Source organism: Trachurus trachurus (genome assembly GCF_905171665.1).
Source record: "Trachurus trachurus genome assembly, chromosome: 6".
Taxonomy (NCBI): Eukaryota; Metazoa; Chordata; class Actinopteri; order Carangiformes; family Carangidae; genus Trachurus; species Trachurus trachurus.
Window position 1 is genome coordinate 24,655,887 of NC_139897.1, and position 23,814 is coordinate 24,679,700.

Consider the following 23,814-nt stretch of genomic DNA (forward strand, 5'->3'; position numbering starts at 1 on the left):
TAATGAGAAGAAGAACAACAACAGAGAACAACAACAGAGTGTGTGTCGAGCTCATACTGTGTGCTGTGCGGGAAATCGAGGAGATGGGACATGGTGACGAAGGGGTGGTTGAGCGTTTCGATGGGGGTGATCCTCTTGTCCGTGTCGATGGTCAGCATCTTGGTTAACAAGTCGATGAACTCCCTCCTGTCGGCCTTTTCCGCCAGCATGTCGCTCCCCTCCAGATCTGACGTCATGTTCACCTGGATGCATGAAACAAACACACACAAACACACACACACACACACACACCGATTCTTAGCATCTCAAATGGCTGATTGAGTATTCAAGGTCTCTAATGTTTCTGCAGACGTCAGAGTAAAAAATCTCTCCCGCGGTTCATTCCCATAGAGAGACCTATTAATATACTCACAAGGCCTCATCAGTTAGGGTGTCAGTTTGTGTGTCACAGAGCCACAGTGATAACCTTGCACTTTAGTGACATTATAAACATTTGCACTGGTATTCATAGCGCCACTTGAAATATCTCCTGGCGCCTTCGCTGAGATTTTTATCTATTCCTCCTAAGATGTGAAAACAAACAAAAAAACATGAACCCAATAAATGCTTCCATTGGCGAGTTGTTAAAGAAGCCCTTTCACAAAGAACACCGTTTTCTGAGTTGCCTCTGAAAAAAAAAAAAGCTGACATAAGACAACTTAACCTAAATATGTTCTGAGGCAGTTCTGGGAAGCTGCCTTGGAACATCATGTTGCTCCATCTGTATTAAGCACTGCAGCTTAGGTTGTGGATAAATACTGGGGGAGAGCAGCAGATTTTTCTTCAGCTTTGATGCAAATCTACAGAACTGGTAGGAAATGGGGCTGTTTTTTTTTTTTGTTTTTTTTTACTTTTTTGGGTTGTCGTTGTGTCGTGTGTGTGGGGGTGAGGAATGGAGGAAGCAGGACAAGGTCATGATATAGTCTGTCTGGGCTAAAACGAACAAGCAGTTTGTCAGGCGACGCGAGGACAGAGACAGGGGGACAACAGACACACAGACAGACACACAGACAGGCAAGCCTTGTTTATTGTGGTTCTGCCGTGCAGAGGTAGCAGGCCTGTTTTTCATAAGGACGCGGCGCTTATCTGTAGGCCTGCTCCAGGGGCTATCAGATGTGCTGCCAGTCAACACCGCAAATCTGATTCAATTCTCTTTTCTCTATGCAGGTTATTCAGGCTCGGTAACCATGCACGCCTCTCTCTCTCTCTCTCTCTCTCTCTCTCTCTCTGCTTGCCATCTCCGCTGGCTGTGATAAAGGAATAATCTGCAGAATGAGGTGAGAAATAATCACATTGTCCTCTGCGAGTCGAAGAGATGACTTTGGGAAAGTGTATACAGTTCGGCGGTGCACGCGTAGCATGAGGCCGAGGTGTGCCGCAATGAGAAAGTGGCCTGAAGAAGGAAAAAAAAAAAAAGTTTGCTCATCATCGATTTAATTAAAATATGTGGATTTACTAGATAGACGAGATATTTTCAGGCCTCGTTTTACTTCCAAGTTGCAGCAGAAAGGCAACATTTGACATTTCCAAATGTTGAATGGGAAACAGTCTGTGAAGAACACAGGGGCTTCCACTAACATGGTCAGCCTCGCGTGTCTTGCATGTCAACGGCTGTTTATGGAGCCACATCTGTGTCGTGAGGAGCAACTGACATAACCACTACCGGAGTTAAGGGCATGGACGGCAGATGTCGAGCAGTGGGACAGATTGGGCTACGCCTCAGGAGACGTGGAGTTGGGCATGCAGGACGCACGCTGCTGCAGCACCGCCGCAGCAGCAGCAGCAGCAGCATGTGCGGATTCGCTCGTAAACTTTATTTCACAGTGGGAGGAGAGGCGGAAAGAAAGGATGAGTGTGTTTAAGTGTATGTAATAAAAGGAAGATAAGGTGAAGAACACGCTGCTATGTGGTTTCACTCCTATCAACGGAGATATCGGATGATTGCAGATCAAAGTGGAATCCATTTTTGAGCAGTTCCAAACCTTCCCTCCACATCCGCATCGGGCCATTTGCTCTAAGTTGGGTCTCTGATTTACTCAAATTAGATATACTTGTGACTAAAGCCTCCCCACATTTCCCACGACTGAAAGGAGGTTCATTATCTCTTCCTGGCACCCAGCCCCTCTGTCTTGCAGGGCCTTCAGCTATATCATCCATTATACACGCGGAGACAGATGTCCACAAGGCTGACTTGACTTGTTTATACAGTCGGGGATAGTGAGATGGGGGCAAAATAGGCGGTTTTCTCTCACATTAAGCTTGTGCAGCTCTGCTAGTATCTCCTCTGTGTTTCTGCAGCAAAGCCGAGTCTGGCTGCAAACAGTGAGAGAAAGATGGGACACAGAGCTTGAAGCATAGGAGACAGAGATGACCCAGGGGATATCATACCACTGCAGGTTGGTTTCATTAAACTCCATGCTGCATGTGTGTGTGTGTGTGTGTCTGTGTGTGTGGTAACTGCAAATTCAACAAACCCAGGCAGTGATAGCATCTCGTCCCAGCCGACAGCATGTTATTCCAGACAGGCCTGACAGCGGCCCAGGGCGCTACTGGACACCCGTAATTGTCTCCATCACTTAAGTAGCTACATGTGTTGTTGCTGCTGTTTGGGCACCGAGACTTCATCCATATTCGAAAAAAAAAAAAAAAAAAAAAGAAATAATTCACCTGCTTAACTCTTATCTCTTGGCTAGTCTTTATCGGAGGCAGGATCGAGGAGCGTGATGACGGGAGAGCACTGTCAGAGATTTGAAGGGGAACCTAGGAAAAACATTGTAATTTTCCATCAGCGCTGCCGTATCTGCCAGCAGAACCAGCATTTGGCCCGAGCTAAGGGGGAACAAAACAACACTGCACTATCATCTCACTGTCAGGCACGTCCTATCAAAATGTCATGGCTACATGTGAACTTTCCCACCGTGGAGAGATGAATTCACTCTGAGTCACAGAGAGGGAAAAAAAAAAAAACGTGACAAAAGATGTGGCCGAGGTCAATGACAGTGCTTCTCCCGCCTTAAACTCGCTTAAAGTCGCTTTTTTTTGGTAAGTTATGTAACGTCTTTCCCTAAAACAAACAGATTCCAACAGGTGACATGCAGGCAGCGCTGCAGGGAGAGAGGGGCGAACCAGCTGAGTCACGCAGACACAACACGCTGCGGGTCCCACTGAGCCGGTCTGAAAAACTGGTTGGGACCCTGTGGAATGTGCGCATGTATGAATATGAGTGTGTCAGTGAGTGTGTGTGTGTGTGTGTGTGTGAAAGAGCAGATGAAACAGAGGAAAACATTTTGTACCTTTTTTGCCCTCTACATGCTGACATGCAGTGCAGATGTACGGAGCAGAAACGGCACCGCCACAACACTCGTCGGCGCTTAAATAGGAAAAGCAAACTGTACATATCTAACACGTTAACCAGCCTCACCACATGTTCAGCTCAAATGTCTGTCTGTAACTTATTAGACAGCGGTCGGAGCGAAATGAAGAGCAGAGGCAGAGCAGAGGGTTGAGGAGGTTTTTTTTTTTTTTTTTTTGTCGGTGAACAGCTGCTTTCAGTTCACTGCTGTAAAAAAAAATCCTATATAGCGGCAAGAGCTCCACCGCATCTGGAGATCAGGCCGTGAAAGGATAAATATTTTAAAGGTCTTCAAATATTTGATAGATAATTCTCGGGATGTGATGTGATGGATCAAACTGGCCCCGGGATCTATAAGTAGCGTCATCAGAGGATGGAGGCCTTCAAAATGTGAGACATTGAAGCAAAAACATCAGTGGTGCTTTTCAGACGTGTATAATAGTACCTGCGCCATGTCATCCAAGCAGTTGAAGATGTACTTGCGAGCCTCCTTGGACTTGATCCCCGTTTCACCCTCGTGGTCCTCCTGAGTCTGTGGGAGAGACAAGAAGCAGATGTTCATCCCAAATCCCATCACACTTCCCCCTCTGGAAACGCACTATTTACATTTGGCTCATTACAGCCTCTTGTTGTTGATGTGCAGCAGGACTCGGCTTGCCCTCTGAGCAACCCTGGGGTAGCGCACAAACACTCATCTAACAGCTAGAGAAGATAGGGAAAGGAAAGGATAGGGAAGGAAAAAGGGGGGGGGGTCGGGGGTGCTGCTGCATGTGGAAATGCACACTACATCCCATCAACACCGAGTCGAGGTACAGACGGGAGTGATATGAAGAATAAACATCGTGATTATCCTTCAAAGGTTGAGAACTCAAACCCGATCCACGAACACATGGTATTTTTAATTACAGGCAGCGAGAAAGCAACGCAGCTGCCATTCGTCGACGTGGAAACACGTGGCGAGGTCAGATCGAAGCTGAGCCGTCGCTCTTCTTCTTCTTCAGATCGGAAAAGAAGTCGGTCAGGATCAGGATGCCTTGATGTTTGACTTTCCACATACCAGAGACGCTAGATAGAAGATACCGATGAGTTACAGCTAATAAACCGTCTCTGTGTCATTCTTATATAGCGCTGCTGTCAACTCAGAGCAAATGACAACAGTGTGTTTATAAAAAAAAAAAAAGAGCCACATGAGCCCAGAGCTCTTAACACTTCTTCATAGAAATTCCTCAGTGTGAGCAAACATGTGGGAAAAGTTGCGTAACTTTTCTTTTTTTTTTTTTTACCTGACACCTGCTAAAAGCCCGTGGGCAGCTGACTGCAGAGCACGCACGCTCTCCACTCTATATTAATGTGTCTTCATTTAAACTCCAATCATCACTCTCATCTGTTGTTGTCAGTGTGGTATGTTGATGGGTTTCACAAGAAGAAGAAGAGCTCGGCTTCTCTTTTTTTTTAGTCTTTTTTTTCTTTCCGAAGCAGATCAGACAGAGCAGACGTTGGAAACAAACACATCGGCATACCCTGCAGAGATGGAGGATCATTCAGTGTTTGCAATTTGATACAGTCAGGAACTCGGTGTGCAAATTCAACTGTGCGACGACACACACAAAAGTTCAAGTTAAGTTAATCAGGCTAGGAAAGAAAGGAGTGCACCTCCTCATTGAGTGGCCTACATAATGGGACAGTGGGAAAGGCTGGGAGAGGGGGAGCTCTGGGCTGCATGGGTTTCCATTTGTCAAATCCTCTAACACAGATCTATTTTGCTTTCATAACACCTCTCACTTTGTTTATAGTCAGAAACAGAGCCCTGTGTTTTTCTGTGTGTCTATCTATCTATCTATCTATCTATCTATCTATCTATCTATCTATCTATCTATCTATCTATCTATCTATCTATCTATCTATCTATCTATCTATCTATCTATCTATCTATCTATCTATCTATCTTATCTCTATCGTACCAGCTGTACCTTGAGTCTCCAGAGGGGGTAGGTGGAGTCGGGGTCTCTGTTGAAGAACCTGGTGGTCTTGGTCCCTGCGCTCAACAGATACTCCGCTGGCAAACCCTGCGTCTGTGAGATGTACCGGATCTGCAACACGCGAGACGAAGAAAAAAAAACAGTCACATCACATGCACGAGTGAAACATTTTAGTTTGGAAGCACTTCACAAGAAAAAACTTTGAGAAGGACGTACGGTGTGAAAATCTAGGCTGACATTAACTAGGCCTACTCCAAATGGATCTGGCTGGAATATCTATAGCACCAAAACATGACCTGAGCTGAGGCGTCTTAACGATTGATGTCAGACTTGCAAATGAGACACTTTGCCTAAGTTTTGGGGCCGAAAGAGAAAAAAAAAAAAAAGAAGAAGGAGAAGAAGGAAATCAGGCAAGCTTGTTCGGTGATGGAGCACAACTTGCTGGAAGGTTTTCCCACTGAGCCTCGTCTGAGCGATCGAGAGTGGGGAACGCTGCAGTGTCTTGCTCTGGAGCACAGGGGCTGCGCTAATTGGACAAGTGGCTCCGTGGCATCTGTTCAGATAAACAGGGAAGGCTGCGCAAGAATCATCAGGGGCTGTCAGGGGGATTAGAGAAGCATCCCACCCTCCCAAACACACTTAAAAGCACACACACCCTCGAGAGGGAGAACACACGCACACACAGACGTGCAGGTATGTTAGCAGCCAGCAGCCGCCCCCCCCCCCCCAACAACATCCAAGCGTGTGCAATCATGAGCCGCTCAAAGGTCGGGGGCAGCAGAAGATTTTGAAAGTCCAAGCAATCATGTGTTACCTGATCGTACTCCGAGGCTCCGGGGTAGAGGGGCCATCCCAGGAAGAGCTCAGCTATCACACAGCCCAGGGACCACATGTCGATGGCCTCGCAGAACGGCAGGCCCAAGATGATCTCCGGAGCCCTGAGGACAGAGGAAACAACACAGGAACTGTTAGTATAGTTAGAGCCTTTTTCTCTCTTATAAGGAAACCGTATGTAAGTTCAGGCTGAGTGGAGCTGTAATGGGACAAAGATATTACACATAAATGCAACATGACTACACTGTCATCTTCAATATGAAGTCATATTTGCGGGAGCCTTGTGAGCAGCGTCTCACTACACACTGCAAAAACTCAAAATCTTACCAAGAATATTTGTCTTATTTCTAGTCAAAAATGTAATTTCTAGTCAAATCAAATCAAATTATACTCAAAATAAGACTCGTCACATAAAAATTAGCTCACTCAAATGAGACACTTTTTACTTCTTTCAAGCATATTTTCACTTGAAATAAGTAGAAAAATCTGATAGTGGAGCAAGTTTTTCTTTCTTATTACAAGCACAAAAGACTTAAAATTAAAATGAGTACATTTTTCTACTTATTTCTAGTGAAAATTAGTTTGAAACAAGTGAAAATGATCTAAAAACAAGTTAATTTTTAGGCGATGAGTCTTATTTTAAATGGAAAGAGATTAGTTTTGTCTAGAAATTATACATTTTGACAAGAAATAAGACATATATTCTTGTTTTGTTGTACTGTTGTTGTATTCTTTTTGCAGTGCAGTGGAGTACGCACAGGTCAGGAGGAGAGGGAAGAAAATCGATGCAGTGTATGTAGGAGTGACATGGAGACCGTCCACAAATTTTACTTTACATTCCCAGAGCCAACTGATCTAATTAGACAACATGCACACACAAATTAGCGCTCACTTTTTTTTCTTTTTTTTTTAACAGTAAGACAGGAGATTCAATTAATTCGCCGTGTCTGTGGGCTGTCATGTTGGCAGTTTCCGAGGTGGCACCTTGCAGATAACTGATTGATGAACCGTGCAGGAGCAGGCACCAATCACTGAGCCCCATCTCTGCTAGTCAAACAAACACAGAGACTGTGCAGGGGCAGAAGTGCATGTTTACTGTGTTTTCACAGTCCACTGCCACAAAGCAATGTGGAAGCAATTATGCCATGAAAAATAAAACCAACATAAATATTCTCTTGAGCATGCAACGAGCTTCATCCGGGCTTTTAGCAGGTTGCGTTACATTTGAGCTTAATTCTCAGACACTGAGAATTAAGCTCAGTGCACCCCCCCCCCCCACACACACACATGCAGCGCTCCACCACTTCAGATCATTTCAGTGGTAGGAGAGATAAATATCTCTGATTTGATGAAAAAGGAGAAATATTGCTCGAGTTATCGGAACAGCGCCGCAGTCCCAAACAATTCCCAAATTTAATTCAGCGGGTTTTTATGTCCTGTCAAAAAGACTAACACACTTCTGAGTGAGCTCTCGTCTCTGCTGGGGCTTAAAATAACCAGGAACATCGTGGCTCCGCTCGCTAATAACCCAAAACCACTTCCAAGAGGTTCTCAGACTGTCATCAGGACGGACCAGACGTCTTTTGGTCTTGAGCTCTTGTCCTGTCTGTGTCGTCTCTAGTCCCCCCCTCCCCTCCCCTCCCCCCTCCTCTTTATCAATTAATAACATGGTAACAGCGTGACACACAAATTACAGGAGCTTAAGGCTGATCTTGGAAAGTTTCTCGTTCGTTGCCGGGTTCACAATACTAATTGCTCTGACAATGGTAACTAGGCTAGTGCACCCCCCCCCCCCCCCCGCCCCCCCCACCCTCCAACCTCCAACCCCCCACCACTTTCCCTCCTAAGCCTTATTGGCGGGCTCTGGCAGGGTTTAGGTCTCCGAGAGAGAAATGAAGGCGCCTAGCCCCTCGGGCCCGCTGAAACTGTAGGTACCAGGGAAACAGAGAATGTGGAAAACAGCATGGGGGGTGGACGGGGACGCTATAGGACTTTACAGGCCTGCAGGGGGGCAGGGGGAATATGTGTGAGTGGTCTGAGGGCAGCTGAAGGGTTTGGAGGAGAATGAGTGAACATCTTGTGTGTTTAAAGGTATTCAGAAAAGAAAATTGATTTTGAGCCCACTATGGGTCTTAACATTAGTGTAATCACTCATCTATCAGACGATGTAGGCCAAACTTTGTGCAAAATTATATTTTTGAGTAAATCCGGGGTGAAAGTGGGGTAGTTTTTTTCCGCATTGGATAATGCAGGCGCACAAATTATGCGTCACGTTGCTCAGGATTAATCAGCCAATGATATTGGATCCGTCATCCGTCAATCAAACGTATGAGAAAAACTAGGGGTGCCACCACCGACACAAACTCTCCTCCGTCCCTATACTCCACTCTCCTCCTCCGGATCCCTGCAGCCCATCACTTAGCCTCGCTAGCTAAGTTAGCAAGCTATAACATAGCAAGCCTATGGTCTCGGTCCCGCCACAAACATTAAATATCCCGCCCACTCGATAACAACCAATCAAATTTGTTTTCTTACTCGGGTAAACTTGTGGAAGGAGGCGCGACAAAACAGGACAAACGGCCCTTTCTGAACACCTTTAAAAGCAAAATTTCTACCTGTAGCCACCTAAATAAATACCTATTCACTGCTTCTCGCTGATGCTGGGTGGAATCAAAAGAAGAGGACAGGAGAAGCTGAAGTTTGACCGGTATGTAGAGGTGGAAGATAACGACAAGGATAAACAAGACGAGGAGAGCAACACAAAGAGAAATAAGTCAGGAAGAGAGCGCGAAGTAAAGGGGAAGAGACAGAAATAAAGCAAATGAGGGGGAGCAGCGCTTTGCTCAGTTAAGAGCTCCTGTCACAGAAGGTGGTGATTGGGGTCTCAGGGGCAGCGGGGGAACAGAACAGACACCACAGACAGCGCTCTATAGCAACAGTATCTTAGGGCGCCATTACAACACCATCAATAAAAAGACACCTTCACACACAATGAGTGGAGACGTCTATCAGGGAGGCTGCCAACGAAACATAAAGAAGCCTGGCTGGCGAGGAGGTGATAGAGGAGAGGGAACAGCACGGTCTGCTGAAGGTAGCGGGGAGAGGAGGAGATGGACAACAGGACCGGGATCAGCGTGAACTCTAACAGGCTGTTAGACAGGCTGGAGTTTCATCACGGACATCACAGAGAAAATAACAGCTGCACACACACACATACACACACACACACACAGGTACTGTAACAAGCAACCTCAAACAAGCAAGCGCACCAACAAAAGTCAAACTCCTCCTGTCCCTCTTTCACTCTCAGGCAGAAACACTCTCAGTCAGGCTGGATGAGGAGGACTCTCTCCATGAGTCACATGTTCATATGCAGATTTATGAACCGTCCTACTATTATTATTCAGCGTGGCTTTTGAAGTCGAGGTCAATTTATAGTCCTCAGAAACCCAAGTCAAATCATTTAAACACTTTGTTTCATGACAAACTGCGGAACAATGCACAGAAGTTTGTGAAGATTATGTTCTATTTATACATTCAAACATCATTGTTTGTTCTTCCGCTCTTTGCTTATCACGCTGTCTGAGCAGAAGTTGATAATAGCAGCAGGCAGCGCTATGTTTCTTTCTTTTTTTTCCTCTTCTTCATCTTTTTTTTTACCTATGCTATAGTTTTACGATACAATGAAACCAATATACTGGAGCGGCCCTGCAGCTCTGCGGTGCATTTGTCATCTAAATAGGATTCACACATTCCTACACAAAGTATATATATATAGACCCACCTATATACCTTCTCATTTGCATGAGTATGAGCTCCCCTAAAAATGTTATATGACTTCAAGAAATCAAAAATATACATATGATGCATGGTGAGCTGCAGGAGGAGATGTGCTTCTCTCATAATAACACAGGGCTTTTTCTTTTTTCTTTTCTCGACTCAGCTGTGTGGAAAGTCTCCCCATCAAAACGCATTGTGGAAATGAAAGCCGCAGGAAGCCCTTTCATCAGAGGGTCCTCTAGATCCCTGCAATTCCAGCGGACACACACACACACATGAGACCGCAGGACCTCTGACTTCAACCCACTTTTTCTGGACACACACACACACACAGGGTCCAACATCAATCACCATTATGGTATGTAATTCACACAAGCTCCCAAACAAAAACTAATACTGACGCAAGAAGAAGAGCTTAAGGGCAGCTGACGCATGCATGTCATATGGCTTTTGTAACAGCCAACTTCAACAAACTTTAGTAGCAGGCATGTTAGCTTGTGTGCCGTGACCACATGGACATTGCCCTTGTGTGTGATGGAGAGATTTGCTAGTGTTGATGTTATGCTTGGATCCGTTTCAGCCTGAACCTTCCAGGGTTACGCTCCAGTGCTCTACTTAGGCTGTTTCTCGCGGCTCCGCTGCCTCGCACAGAAAAGCTCCTCCGCCTCAGCGAAAGGCAGAGAGAGAGAGCAAGAGAGAGAGAGAGAGAGAAGAGCAAAGGAAGGGTGGAAGGAAGAGAGAGGGAGTAACGTCGCTGCTCATGATACGAAATGTGATATGAAACCACAAATGCAAATGTGCCCCTACCAGCGCGCTGCTGCAATTGCATGCAAAGCGCCCCACAGCTGCTGCTGATGCAGGCCTTTCACTGGCAGTGATAAACAGCACACACATCTGTGCAGCCTCACAAACCTTGCTCCTTTCCTGTCCCCCTTTCCTTCCTAGAGCAGCAGCAGCAGCAGCAGCAGCAGAGCACCAGAGACTGACAATTCATGCAGAAATGACATTTACTCTTCATCTCTATCGCAGGTGAAAGAAAGAAAGAAAAAAAAAACACAGCACTCCAGCAGCCAGAAGTTCAGATGGATTTTAACTCTGGAGCACTCAAAGACTTTGCCAATGCACTTACATGCAAAAAAAAAAAAAAAAAAGTACAGTTTTTTTCTGACTGTGGCTGAAAAGCAGCAGAATTAAGGCTCTTGGACACGCCATCTAAACATATGACACTCAGCAGACACCGCTGTGTTATCGCCTTTTAAGATGCACCCCACCTCGCTCCTCTCCAGCTGGCGCGGCCACACCGCAGCGCAGAGTCGCAGTCAGACCGTGCGTGTCTCTCTGCTCGTAGGCTGGAGGTGAGCTGTCACATACAGTACATACGGTGTGTGAAACACTGGCTAGCCCAGAGGCGAGGCAAGGCTTTTTCTTCTTTTTCTGGGATTTCACTGGGAACCCAACAGCATGAGAGGCCTCAGTGTTCAAGCTAGTGGCTCTGACAGCACTGGCCCTTGACAAAAGAAAGAGGGAGGGTGGGATGCACAGAGAGAGAGAGAGAGGGGGGAGAGGGGAGAGAGAGGGGGGAGAGAAGGGGGGAGTCTGCATGCTGACATCCTCCCAGCTGGCCTGGTCATTGATGAGCCCCGGTCCCCTTGGGAGCCAGAGATGGCACGGCTCATGAATGGCTCCTTTCTTTCTGCCACCCCAGCCCACCCTTACACCTCAGCCCCGGCCAACCCCTACACCTCACCCTGCTTTACCATCTACCCCCCCCCCCCCCCACCCCCCCCACACACTCCCCCTCCTCCTCCTCCTCCTCTGCCAGCAACCCCCCCCCCCCCCCCCCCCCCCATCCACCCCCCTCATCCCCCTTCAAACCCCTCGAACTAGGGCGCTGAGGCCAGGCCAGTCTAGCAGCTCTCCCCTCCCTGCTCGCCTATCCGCCCTCTGCTCTGTTGAACCGTGCCTGCGCTTGGCTGGCCGGCCAGCCCACACACACACACACACACACATAAACACACACACACACACACACGCACGGACACGCTCACAGACACACACAGCTGACATCACAGGCTGTGTGCATGTCAGGATGTATCCATCAGGCTGACCTTCCCTTAGCTTGGCTCCAGATGGGAGACTGATGGATCCCTGGAACCCTGCAGCATTTATACACACACACACAAACACACACACACACGCACACACACACACACGCACGCACACAGGTCAGCCGGTCTATGGTAATGGGTTTGATCCCTTTTCTTTCCATTTCAAAGACTTCATCATTGGCCCTTGTGTAACTATGTTTTATTCAATAGGCAGACAGGCAGTTAGAAGTAAAGAGCAGCATGGACACTGAAGGTAAATAAGATCTTATTGAAAGCACGGTTATAAACGTAGCAGCGTTGGCTGTGGTGGAGAGAGAGAGAGAGAGGTATAAGCTGCCCAGCCGGCGCTAACAAGAAAAAGCACTCCATGAGGAAAGAGCCTGCCATTAACTTTTCTACCCTCTATCTCCTCTTCTTTCCCTTCTCCTCCCTTCTCCTTGCCTCTTCCCCTCTCTCCATCCCACGCTCTGCCCTTGCCTAATGTAAAAGGTTCGGGTTGGTGCTGTGAATGACTCCCTGCCTCCCCCCTCTCCCACCCCCCTGGGGTATTCATCTACATATTCATGCCCTCAAAGGTTCCTCCACAGCCTCTTTGAAGACGCACCGTAGAGAAACACTTTTCTGGATATATTGCATGGTGGTCGCTGACTGTGAAATCAATGTGCAGAGTTACATCCCCTACCGCGCACCTGTGGCTCGCAGGGACCCACCACCACCCCAACGCTACACACACACGCTACACACACACACACACACATGCATATCTACATATACATATTCACTATACCTCCTCAGCTGCAGCACCTGATCTCATCACAGCAACAAAGCGCTCCACGGTGCAGGAGTTCAGACACAGGATGCAGCGATCATGTAAATGCACATTTACGTAAACAGAGACGGTAGATTGCATTTAAATTTTTACGGCCTCGCTGGTGCGCCAGGTGGTTGAGGGGTGGAAAGATGGGGGAGGAGGGAGGGAGAGGGGGAGGGGGAGGGTGAGGGTGATGTCTGGACAAGGCAAAACTTTTTCAGAGTCCTTGAGAAATGTTGCCTCGCTCGCTCACTAAGCAGGGGCGACATTCCTAGTGTTTAAGGTCCTGAAAACAGGCCTCCCTCTCCCTCTCCCTCTCTCGCTCTCACTCTTTTTCTTTTCTCCCTGAAAAAAGGCCGAGCTGAAAGCGCTGACGAGGCTGCCACTGTTTTACCAGTTCATGTGTTAGCATTCCCTGTGGATCTAGCAATGCATTAAAACAAAGGCAAATAAAGCCTATGGGAGGGGAGAGGAGAGAGGATCTGTCATACAAAGGTACAAGACAAAGTGAAAAGACACGAGACTTTCATGATGATGCAAAAAAAAGCAAGATACGTATTTGCAACTCAGCTATTCAATATAGAAATTATGAGTACACTAACTAATGCATCGACGTGGGGCTAATGTAAATATGGGCGACAGCTGTGTGTGTGTGTGCTGGTGCTGGTGCTGATTCAACACAACGTGAGGAAGGAGTTCAGCTCAGCAACCGCACAGGGAGTAAACTGTAACTGAGAGCGAGAGCTATATAACATAGATAGCATTCTTACATTCAAGTGTCCTCCCTGTTCCCTCTCCCACTCTCACCATCTCACATTTAAAGGGATAGTTCAACATTTTGGCAAATTGCCCCATTGCCATACTCCCTATAGTCATAGCAGTAGGTTCGTTACCTTTAATTGTCGGTGCAAGCTATTTTTAAAACGGTGGAGCAGAGCCGTGGGCTGCTCAGAGCTACACTACGGAGGCTAATGGGATTTCTTGGTTTCCCTCATCAAACTCATCAAATACACAATCCAACAACTCCAAAACGCTCTGGTGGACAAGTTGTGACCTGCACATTCACCACGCTATGAGATAATAACAGAACGTTACGAGACAGAGTTGTTTTTAGAGGTAAATTCAGAGACTGCTTGCTGAAAAACTGTCCCTGACAGGAACGCGCATCAGCAGTTTTGCATGAATTTACCTCGAAAACAACTCTTTTCTTGTAACGTTCTGTTACTATCTCATAGTGTGGTGAATGTGCAGGTCACAACTTGTCCACGAGAGCGTTTTGGAGTTGTTGGATTGTGTATTTGATGAGTTTGATGAGGGAAACCAAGAAATCCCCTGAGCCTCCGTAGCGTAGCTCTGAGCAGCTCGCGGCTCTGCTCCGCCGTTCTAAAAATAGCTTGCACCGACAAATAAAGGTAACGAACTGCTATAGCGATTATGGCAATGGACCAATTTGCCAAAATGTTGAACTATCCCTTTAAACTCCCTCTTACTTCCTCCTTCCTCCTCCTCTTGCAGCTCTTTGAGGCGTTTTATACATTGAAATATTCAGTGGGCAGGGAGCCACCACATGGCACATGGAGCCGTGCCGTCCCAGCGTGGCACGGTCAATATTAGCACACCGGATAATATGCCACATTCTCTCACATGGCATCACCCTACGCCACTATACACGACACACACACACAGGACCGTTTTTCAAATGACTGTGCTTGCTCGCACCAGTGTTAGATAACGTATCAGATTTACTGTTAGGTAACACAGAACATCAAACACATATTTTACTGCCCTGGCAATATATTTGCTGCTATGGAAATCCCCCCCAGCACCAGCACCACCACTACCTCATCTCTCTTATGGAGGCAGTTTAGTACCCATTGCCTCTCCTTCTTCTTCCCCCTCTCCCCCTCCACTTGAAAAAGCTTCCATTAGCACTGCTAACATCTACCAAAACCAAACAATGAGCGCAGCTTAAGTGCAGCTCAGTTGTTCGCTCCGACATCCATGCAAGCGCTGCATCGTAACCAGGTTGGTAATTACCTCTTTCCTGGTGGTTATTATTATTCTCCTGCATGCGGCTGATCCTATCAGTAACACATCTCATTTCCACCTGCAAACCAGCAAGGGGCTCTCCCTGCACGGCTCCCTGTAGCACTCCTCTATAATAACCCCCCCTCCCCTCCCCCAACCCCCATCACTTGGTGCAGCCAGGGGTCAAAGGGACAGGCTTCGTTCAACAACGGGTCAAGGGAGGAGCAACAGCAAAGGAGATGAGGGGAGGGAAAGACAGGAGAGGACGCGATGAGAACAACAATGGAAGATGATATCAACAGTCAACACACATGCACATGCACAGACACACTGGAAAAACTCACAATCTTTCCAAGAACATTTGTCTTATTTCTTGTCAAAATTTTAATTTTCAATTTTAGTCAAAACTAACCTCTTTCCACTTAAAATAAGACTCATCACCTAAAAATTAACTTGTTTTTAGATATTTTTTACTTGTTTCAAACTAATTTTCTATTGAAATAAGTAGAAAAATCTGCCAGTGAAAGCAAGTTTTTTGTGCTTGTAATAAGAAAGAAAAACTTGCTCCACTGTCAGATTTTTCTACTTATTTCAAGTGAAAATATGCTTGAAAAAAGTAAAAATTGTCTAAAAACAAGCTACTTTTTAATGTGATAAGTCTTATTTTAAGTATAATGAGATTTGTTTTGACTAGAAATGACATTTTGACTAGAAATAAGACAAATATTCTTGGTAAGATTTTGAGTTTTTGCACACTCATATTGTGCATATTCTCAAAGGGAATAGTTGCCGGTGAGGATTTGCGATTGTTAAATGATGGGTATCTATCTGTCACATGGTGATGACGCTCTCTGCACAGACAGCCTGGAGAGAAGATGTAGGGGACGCCGAGAGGGAGCCTCAAGTCTCTGCTGCCCTATTAGGACTGTGGACTGACAGTCAGACAGTATTAGGCCAGTCTAGCAGCCACTGGCCAGACTTGGACCCAACCCTGAGGCAGGCGCTGCGCTCCTCTGTCACACTCCAGTCTCCATGACAGTCAGACTTTAGAGGACTCTCTAAATAATAACTTGAAAATGGGTAATTGATAATCCAACCTGGCAGTAAAAAAAAGAGTATACACAAGAGAAAACAGAGACAAGTTTCTTGGAAAGTACTAAAATCGCCGCTGCTGACCATTCAGAATGATGCCATCGCATCCTCACACTGGGTTAGTCACTATACTCTCTGCTCTCAATAAGCCCACGGGGAAATATGTGGGTCATACAGAGATCTGGCTACACTGCAAAAACTCAAAATCTTTCCAAGAATATTTGTCTTATTTCTTGTCAAAATGTATAATTTCTAGTCAAAACGAATCTCTTTCCACTTAAAATAACTTGTTTTTAGATCATTTTCACTTGTTTCAAACTAATTTTCACTTGAAATAAGTAGAAAAATCTGCCAGTGAAAGCAAGATTTTTGTGCTTGTAATAAGAAAGAAAAACTTGCTCCACTATCAGATTTTCATTTTTCCTACTTATTTTAAGTGAAAATATGCTTGAAAGAAGTAAAAAGTGTCTAAATGCTTTTATGTGACGAGTCTTATTTTGAGTATAATTTGATTTGTTTTGACGAGAAGTGACATTTTGAGTTTTTGCAGTGTAGGAGTGCATGGGTGAAGCCAAACTAAAGGCTGGCAGAGATGCAGACAGACGATAACACATCCTAGCAGAGCAGTCACTCAGTCAACCAGCTTAACCAGCTGGCTGGCGACCCTGTCTGTCACCATGTTTCAGAGACATTTACCAAAACAGACAGGAACGCGGCCTAACGGGCAGCGAGACACGCCGTGCAGACGGGCGCACGCATTGCAGGCGGCGGCCAGTCAGGCAGATGAGATTGTGTCTGCTCGTGGCAGAGGGGATGCTAAAACCCCGAGCCTTGATCACCTCAGCAAATTAGAGCGTAGAGGGCGGGGGGGTGGGGTAGCTACGCTCCATCTGAGGCTGACATGCAATCAAAAGAAAAGCCAGACACACAGCAAGCCACAACAGGGCAAAAGACACTGAAAAACATACTGTACATCATAATATCGAAATATTCTACCAGTCGAAAAGAAAAAAATCTCAGCATGACAGTCGTATTAACTGCTGGACAAACAAATCACAGTCTCATCTGCCTTGCTCGACTTGCTGTCTGTCTCCTCTCCTTCTCTTGAGGTTTTGTCTGTACTTTCCACTGTCTCCATGATGGTCGTTATTGTCGTTTTTTTTATTTTTTTATTCTCTGGTTTCCTCCTCCTCTTCCTCCTCCGGCCGGCAGCTGCTGCTTTGGTCCAGAGAACAAGAAACTGCAGGTCTAATGTTGCTACCAACAACACTGACATGTCCCATTCTGTTGATTTAAGGCGACTAAGATAGAGATCAAGTGATAGGATAACGAGTGGGAGGGTGGGGGGGGGCACACGGTCAATGTGGTTGTCCAGTTGGAGCCGTATATATACACACTACAGCAGCAGCAGTATATTGGATATGTGGTATATAAAAAAAAAACAACGGACGCCAAAAATCCATTTGAAATGCAGCGCCTGAGAACATATAGCCAGGAGCCACGGGGGCGCCGTCCCACCGATGTAATGACATACGTCTCCCTGCCATTCAATACACACACACATTGACACACACACACACACGAAACACACACATGCACATACACGGTTTCAATCATAAACGCTGCTCTGGTTGACTAGTTCCTTATTTCTGGGGCAAGCGAAAGAGCACATGGGGGAGACATTTGCAAAGGCAGACTGAACCCCACCCCGGCATGAGCTAAAATACAGTCTACATGTGCTATACAGTGCCCCAATCCCATCATCACTCCTCCATCTCTATCACTATCCTCTTGTTTGACTATACCCTCTTCTTCCTTCCTCCCACCCACCCAGTCAGTCGGGGCAGTAATACCATCTCCCGCCTAATCAAATTCTGCTGTGTGTGACATGAATTCTCGGTGCCCAAGGCTGCGCTGCCTCGCGACAAGCTACAGGGCCGCGGAGAGCTGTAACTAAACCTCACGCAGGTCCTATAGAGGAGCTCACAATCTCTCCCTCCCTCCCTCTTTCTCTCTCTTTCTCTAAAATTTAACGCAAGGAGGGAGAGACTTCCTGGATGTGATTCCCCAGGCTTCTTTATTTCTTTCTCTCTGCCTGCCTGCCTCTGCTCTGTCTGTCTGTCTGTATATACAGTGCTGCTCTCTTCTTTGTGATACGTGTGTGTGTGTGTGTGTGTGTGTGTGTGTGTTTCGTTGTATTCCCCAGAGTGCAGCAGGCTCATGGTTAATTAGAGAGGGGGATATAGGACAGACTGACAGAGCCTGATCCAGATTGTCACCCAGATGTGGTCAGATCTTAATCTTAACACAGTGGCCTCTCTCCTTCCCTCCCTTGACTAACCCACCGCCACCACCACCCTCAACCACCTACCTCTGGCTCTCTGTCACAATTAACATCATACATGCATGACAGCTATCACATTAGCATGCAAGGAAAATACACAGGTCTCTATGCACACACACACACACACACACACAAACATGTCCTCAAGAGTGTCCTTCGGGAAAGGTGAAGGCGCTGCTGCTGCTGCTGCTGCTGATCATGAGTCTTCCCTCCTCAGACTCGTGTCCCTCTATATCTGCCCCGGCGTGCTGCCTGCCTGCCTGCCTGCCTGCCTGCCTGCCTTCCTGCTGTGCCTTCAGACACTCTTAACACCGTTCGTCACGCTGCATTCTTCCCTGACAAGAATTAGAAATGTCATCACGTAGAGAAAACAACAGCAGGATTATTAGGGGCTTTATGGAGGAATTTGGACAAATAGGCCATTCCCTCGCAGCCTCTTCAGAAGCCCGACGAATACAAGGAGACGTATAGTCAGGATTGTGTGTGGTGGTTGAAGCAGTAGTAGTAGTGGTTGTGTATCTTTTTTTTTTTTGACTTGTAAATGAGGGCTTCAGTTTCTCATGTCGAGATCAGTCGTGCAAGAAACAGAACCATGTCACGAAGGGGACAGGTGTTGTTGCTTTCAAAGCTCAGGCCACTTGTATATGTATATACAGTAGTAGAGGAAGTCATGCATTGAAAAGTTCTGATGCCTCCACCCAAGTTATAGAACAAAGCATAACCACGTGTGGTTTCATGTCTTTTGATATATCTACATTATTCTACATTGAGATCCCACGAAAAGGGCAGCGTCTGCTTTTTTTCCACATAAATCTCTATGAATAATGATCAGCGCTGTAACTCACTATTCAGAATCAGTACTATTAATACACATGGTGTGGGCTACTGCTGGTAATTAAATGCTTTCACACAAATTCAGCCATATGTGCATGCATGAATTTATAAAAACAAAAGATATCTAATGTTTATTCAATACGACCTGCACTCCTCTGGCTTTTTTTTTTTTTTTTTCTTATTCTCCCATTATTATGGAATAACTCACAGAGTAAACACATGTGAATCCTAAACACAATATGAAATGTAGCCTTTCATCATCACTCATTTGTGTTTACGTCGTTGCCTCTCTCTCTCTCTGCAAATGGCGAAAATGCAGCGAGAAGCCCTTTTTCTTCTTACGGCAGGCAATAACAATAAGAGAGGTCTTCAAAAACAATCAGTCACAATGACAGGTAATTAATTTGGCCCAGCAACAGTGCAACCCTGCATTCATTTGTAAGTGTAGTCCCAGTTAATCACCTCTCAATGACAATACCTCTGTATTGTGTTTCCTTCCCTCTGTCATATGGAGAGATAATTCTCTCCCATCCCCGACTATATATGGTCCGCACTGACAAACAATGAAGGCATGCTTGCCATTTAATATGCCATACCTTGTCTATTGAGGGAAAGCAATTACTGTATAGCAACAATCAATACAGCATTATCCTTTTCATGTAGCCATACTTGAAGATTCAATTATTATGGACAATATGACATTATTTTTCTTCCCCCTCTCGCTGCTGTGGCCTCAGTCAGGGAGACAGCAGCCGACAGTGATGATTTCATCCAAATAGTAATTTGGACAAACATCAAATCTATTCTGGAGTGTGTGAGGAATGTACACACAGTGTCTGAAGCTTACATGTGTTTTGTGCGTGTGATTAAAAGAAGGGAGTGACATAAATATATTGTTATAATTAGGCTGCATCGCTGTGGAGGTTGTGGACTCGGGGAGGTGCAGGGGGTGGTGGTGTGTGAAGGAGCATGTTGTGGATTTGTAAAGACAAGTGACAATGAGGCAGAGTTAATATCCCGCAGCGTGTACTGTATCTCTGATCAGAGAGTTCAAGGGGCGTTCACTGTCGATAACGGATGATTATTCTTTGTTATAGTAAAACGATGAAATATCTTCAATAGAAGAAAACGAGTTGTCAGATGAACTGCCCGAAAACATAAAGAGTATTGGTTTTTCCAATGTAATAAAACAAGAAAAGCAACAAATGTTTTTAATTTATGCTCGATAAATGGAAAAAAAATATACAGATGAAATAACAAGAATACTTGATTACAGCTATAAAACATAATGGAAACACTGCACGTAAGACGTCGTGTTTTTCTTGAGGCTCAGATATTTCCTCTTACACGTGTTAGTATTTAGTAAATGATATGAACACGTACGGTGGCAGTGGGGGAAAGGTTATGTTTACAAGAAGATGGTAGAAAAACTGACAGCACCACCTGAGATGGGAGACTGTTGCTCATGGGAGACTAATGACAGACAAGACTCTTCACAGTGCTTTCATGGATGTGACAAGATTTTTATTTTCCATGGCGAGATATGCCAAGGAATGGATGACAAATATGCTGTCATCATGGTTTATGTGTGTCTGTGTGATAAAAAACATTCCACACTCACACACACACACACACACATATGAAACGTCCTGTGACGGCACCATAACTGATGGCTGTTGCCTCCCTTAACCAGGTGTTTTCCTGTCTTAGCTTACCTTGCCCAGAGGGAAGACCATCCCCTCTCTCTCTCTGTCACACACACATACACACACACATAACAAAGGCATTCTGGCTCTGAACATTTCCTTTTGTTGCAGAGTCGAAGGCAACAGACAGTTTTACAGTACAAGCAAAAAAAAAAAAAACTGGAGGTGCCTGCTGGAGTCAATGTGAATTTTAAACCGGCGCTAAACATGACACATTTACGATTCCTCAGCCAAGAAATCATATTGCATCGAGGGGCTGTGTACAGAGGAACTCTCTCTTTTTCATCTCTCTCTCTTTGCCCACTTCCCTCCTTTTCTTCCCCCCCTCTCCCCGCTTTTCCTCTTCGTCTTCCTCGTCTTCTTCTGCTGCTGTCGGTGTGCGCGCTCTGAGGATGCTGCTGGAGGAAGTCCAAAAAGGACACAGTGTGAAATGAACACAGCTCTGACCTCCCAGACACCCCCGACACAGCCAATCAGATCACTTCTCCCCGACACACAGGGCACTATAATTGGTCGGCGGGTGGGAAATATGAGCGGTCGGGATTCGAGTGGCGGGAAAAAAAAAAAAGAAAAAAGAAAAAAGGAGGGAGCAATAATAAGAGGGAGGAGGCAGAGGGAGTGGTTGGTGTTACAGCGCCTATAGCCTCTCTGCACTTGAACCGAGCCTTTTGCCCCGGACAGGACAGGAAATCTCCAGAACAAAAGTTAGTTGTCATCTCTTCCTGACAGGCCTCGCTCTGAACAAAGCTGCTCTCGGCTCGACGGGGCAAAAAAAACGGCCGACCGACCGACTGACTGATCCTGGAGGGAGGTATATAGCTTCTTGTAATCTGGTGCTGTCTCACATTCCAGACGAACGAGGCGAAAGTGCGCGTGCCCCTGAGCTCTCGAAACAGGAAATGAGTCCAAAATGTTGTTCCTTTTTTCCCTGGGACAGAGGGAGGGTTGGGGCCTCAGCTGCGGCCGGCAGAAGAAGGTCGCAGCAAACATCACATAGAGACACACACACACACATGCCCATGAGCTGACGTGCACTCACACAAGAGCAGCCACAAACTATCTCTTTTAGTAGGAATGGACATGCACACACACACAGAGACACACATTCACACACATAGCCTCTCCCCAGTCATCAGCGCTCACAGCTGCGTGCCCTGGGCCTTCGCTATCTCCGGCCTGAAAGACTCAGACTCACGTCAACCACATTCCTCAGCAGCCTCCCCAAACCCAAGGGGCAGCTCCACACAGCTGGGCACCGAGCTGCATGCATGGGCTGTTCCCCCGACTACACTACACTACTCCCCTCTCCTCCTTGTTTCCACGTCGTTCACCCATCACCATCCACCACGCCTCCGTCCCTTCTGCTCACCATCTTTCACACATTCACCCCCACCACCTCCTCTCCTCCCCAAAAAACAGAGTGTATGCTTCTTTCACCGCTGCATCAGAGTTTCAAATTGCTCTGCAGAAGGAGAAGAAATATCTGTCCTCCTGCTCCTTCGTCCCTCAGCTCATTCACAGTTTACATGATGAGGTTAGACACAAGTGGCTGAGGCCAAAACAACAGTGGATAAAAAAAAAAAAAAAAAAAAAAAAAGACTAAGAGCTGCGTGCATGTTAATCACTTCTTTTCATATTCTGCTGTTAAAGGATATCATCTTATTCTCTTGTGGCAGCGTTTTTTTTTTTTTTTTTTCTTCCTTCAAGGTGCGTCGTCGTGTTGACAGGGGTAAAAAAAGACATGTCAGCAAACAGACGACATAATCTAATAACTCCATCTGTGACTGCGAGGCTATCTTGTTGCCAGTGATCAGCATGCAGCAACAGCAGCTGATACACAAAACCACCTTCATAACGTAATAAATAAGCGTATGAGACGAGTTGCAAAGCCCGGAACGGAAACAGGAGCCTCCCGTTTGATCGTAACGCGGAGGGGGGTGAGGGGTGGGATCAGTGGAACATCACTTCAGGGAGACGCTGCTTCTCTTCCACTAGTTCATCCTATCCCCCGCTTTTTTTTGGTGGTGGGTGCTATATAGCTATCATTTACCACGCGCTGAGAATGACTTGACCGATAGTCGAGTCAGGTCTTCATGCCATAAAACCATCCGAACATACTTTGATACTCCAAAAAAAGTTCCCACAAGTTTCCTCCTAAGATCCAGATGTACATGGCAAAATTTCCCACAGCTTTAACCGCTAAGGAATGTGCCAAGCTGCATTTTGGAGAAAAAAAACACACACACACACAAAAAAAAAAAAAAAAAGTCATGAAGAAGCCTCAGTGACATGTGTCCGACTCCTTCCTGCCCATGAGCTTCTCACTGGCTCCAAAACCCACACAGCCTGCAGCCGGCAGCCAGGCCAAATGGGCGAAGCGGAGCTGAATCCACACACACCTGCCAAGCACCAAGTGAAATACCAACCGCGTCGAGTGTGTGTGTGTGCGTGAAAGTGAGTGCGGTGTGTATATATTAGTGTCCATGGATGCAGGCCTGTGTGTATGTGTATGTGTGTCTGTAAATAGTTAAGGCGCAGGCTCTGTTTCATCATTTCAGTAAATGCCACGCAGTATATCAGTCTAACTGCATACGTCTCGGGCCATTTCCATATCTGTAATAGAGAAAGCCCATCTCCCATCAGAGAGTGTGTGCTCAGAGCGTGCACACACACACACACACACACACATATACGCCACATCTCTGATGAGCTGACACAGAAAACTAGATTTATTAAGGGGAGGGATGGAAGAGGAGATGCGGAATGTGTGCGGGGGTGTAATTTCGGCTATGGACACAGGTTGTTGGAGGCGAAAACACACACACATGCACAAACACATGCAAAAAAAAAAAAAAGACACAACGCCCCCCCTCACAATGGCGTGAAGTGCATCGCTCTCCCTCTATA

At 46.2% G+C, this 23,814-nt stretch overlaps 1 protein-coding gene across 1 annotated transcript in view; it reads right to left on the reverse strand.

Annotated features, from left to right (window-relative positions):
- Positions 1-23,814, reverse strand: part of hipk2 (homeodomain interacting protein kinase 2) — a 75,899-nt gene that overhangs the window by 12,942 nt on the left and 39,143 nt on the right. The window contains exons 3-6 of the mRNA XM_083973624.1: positions 6,185-6,308; positions 5,362-5,481; positions 3,837-3,923; positions 58-242 (exon numbers count right to left, since the gene is read on the reverse strand). Of these exons, the coding sequence (XP_083829750.1) occupies positions 58-242; positions 3,837-3,923; positions 5,362-5,481; positions 6,185-6,308 (516 nt within the window). The remainder of the gene's footprint in view (positions 1-57; positions 243-3,836; positions 3,924-5,361; positions 5,482-6,184; positions 6,309-23,814) is intronic.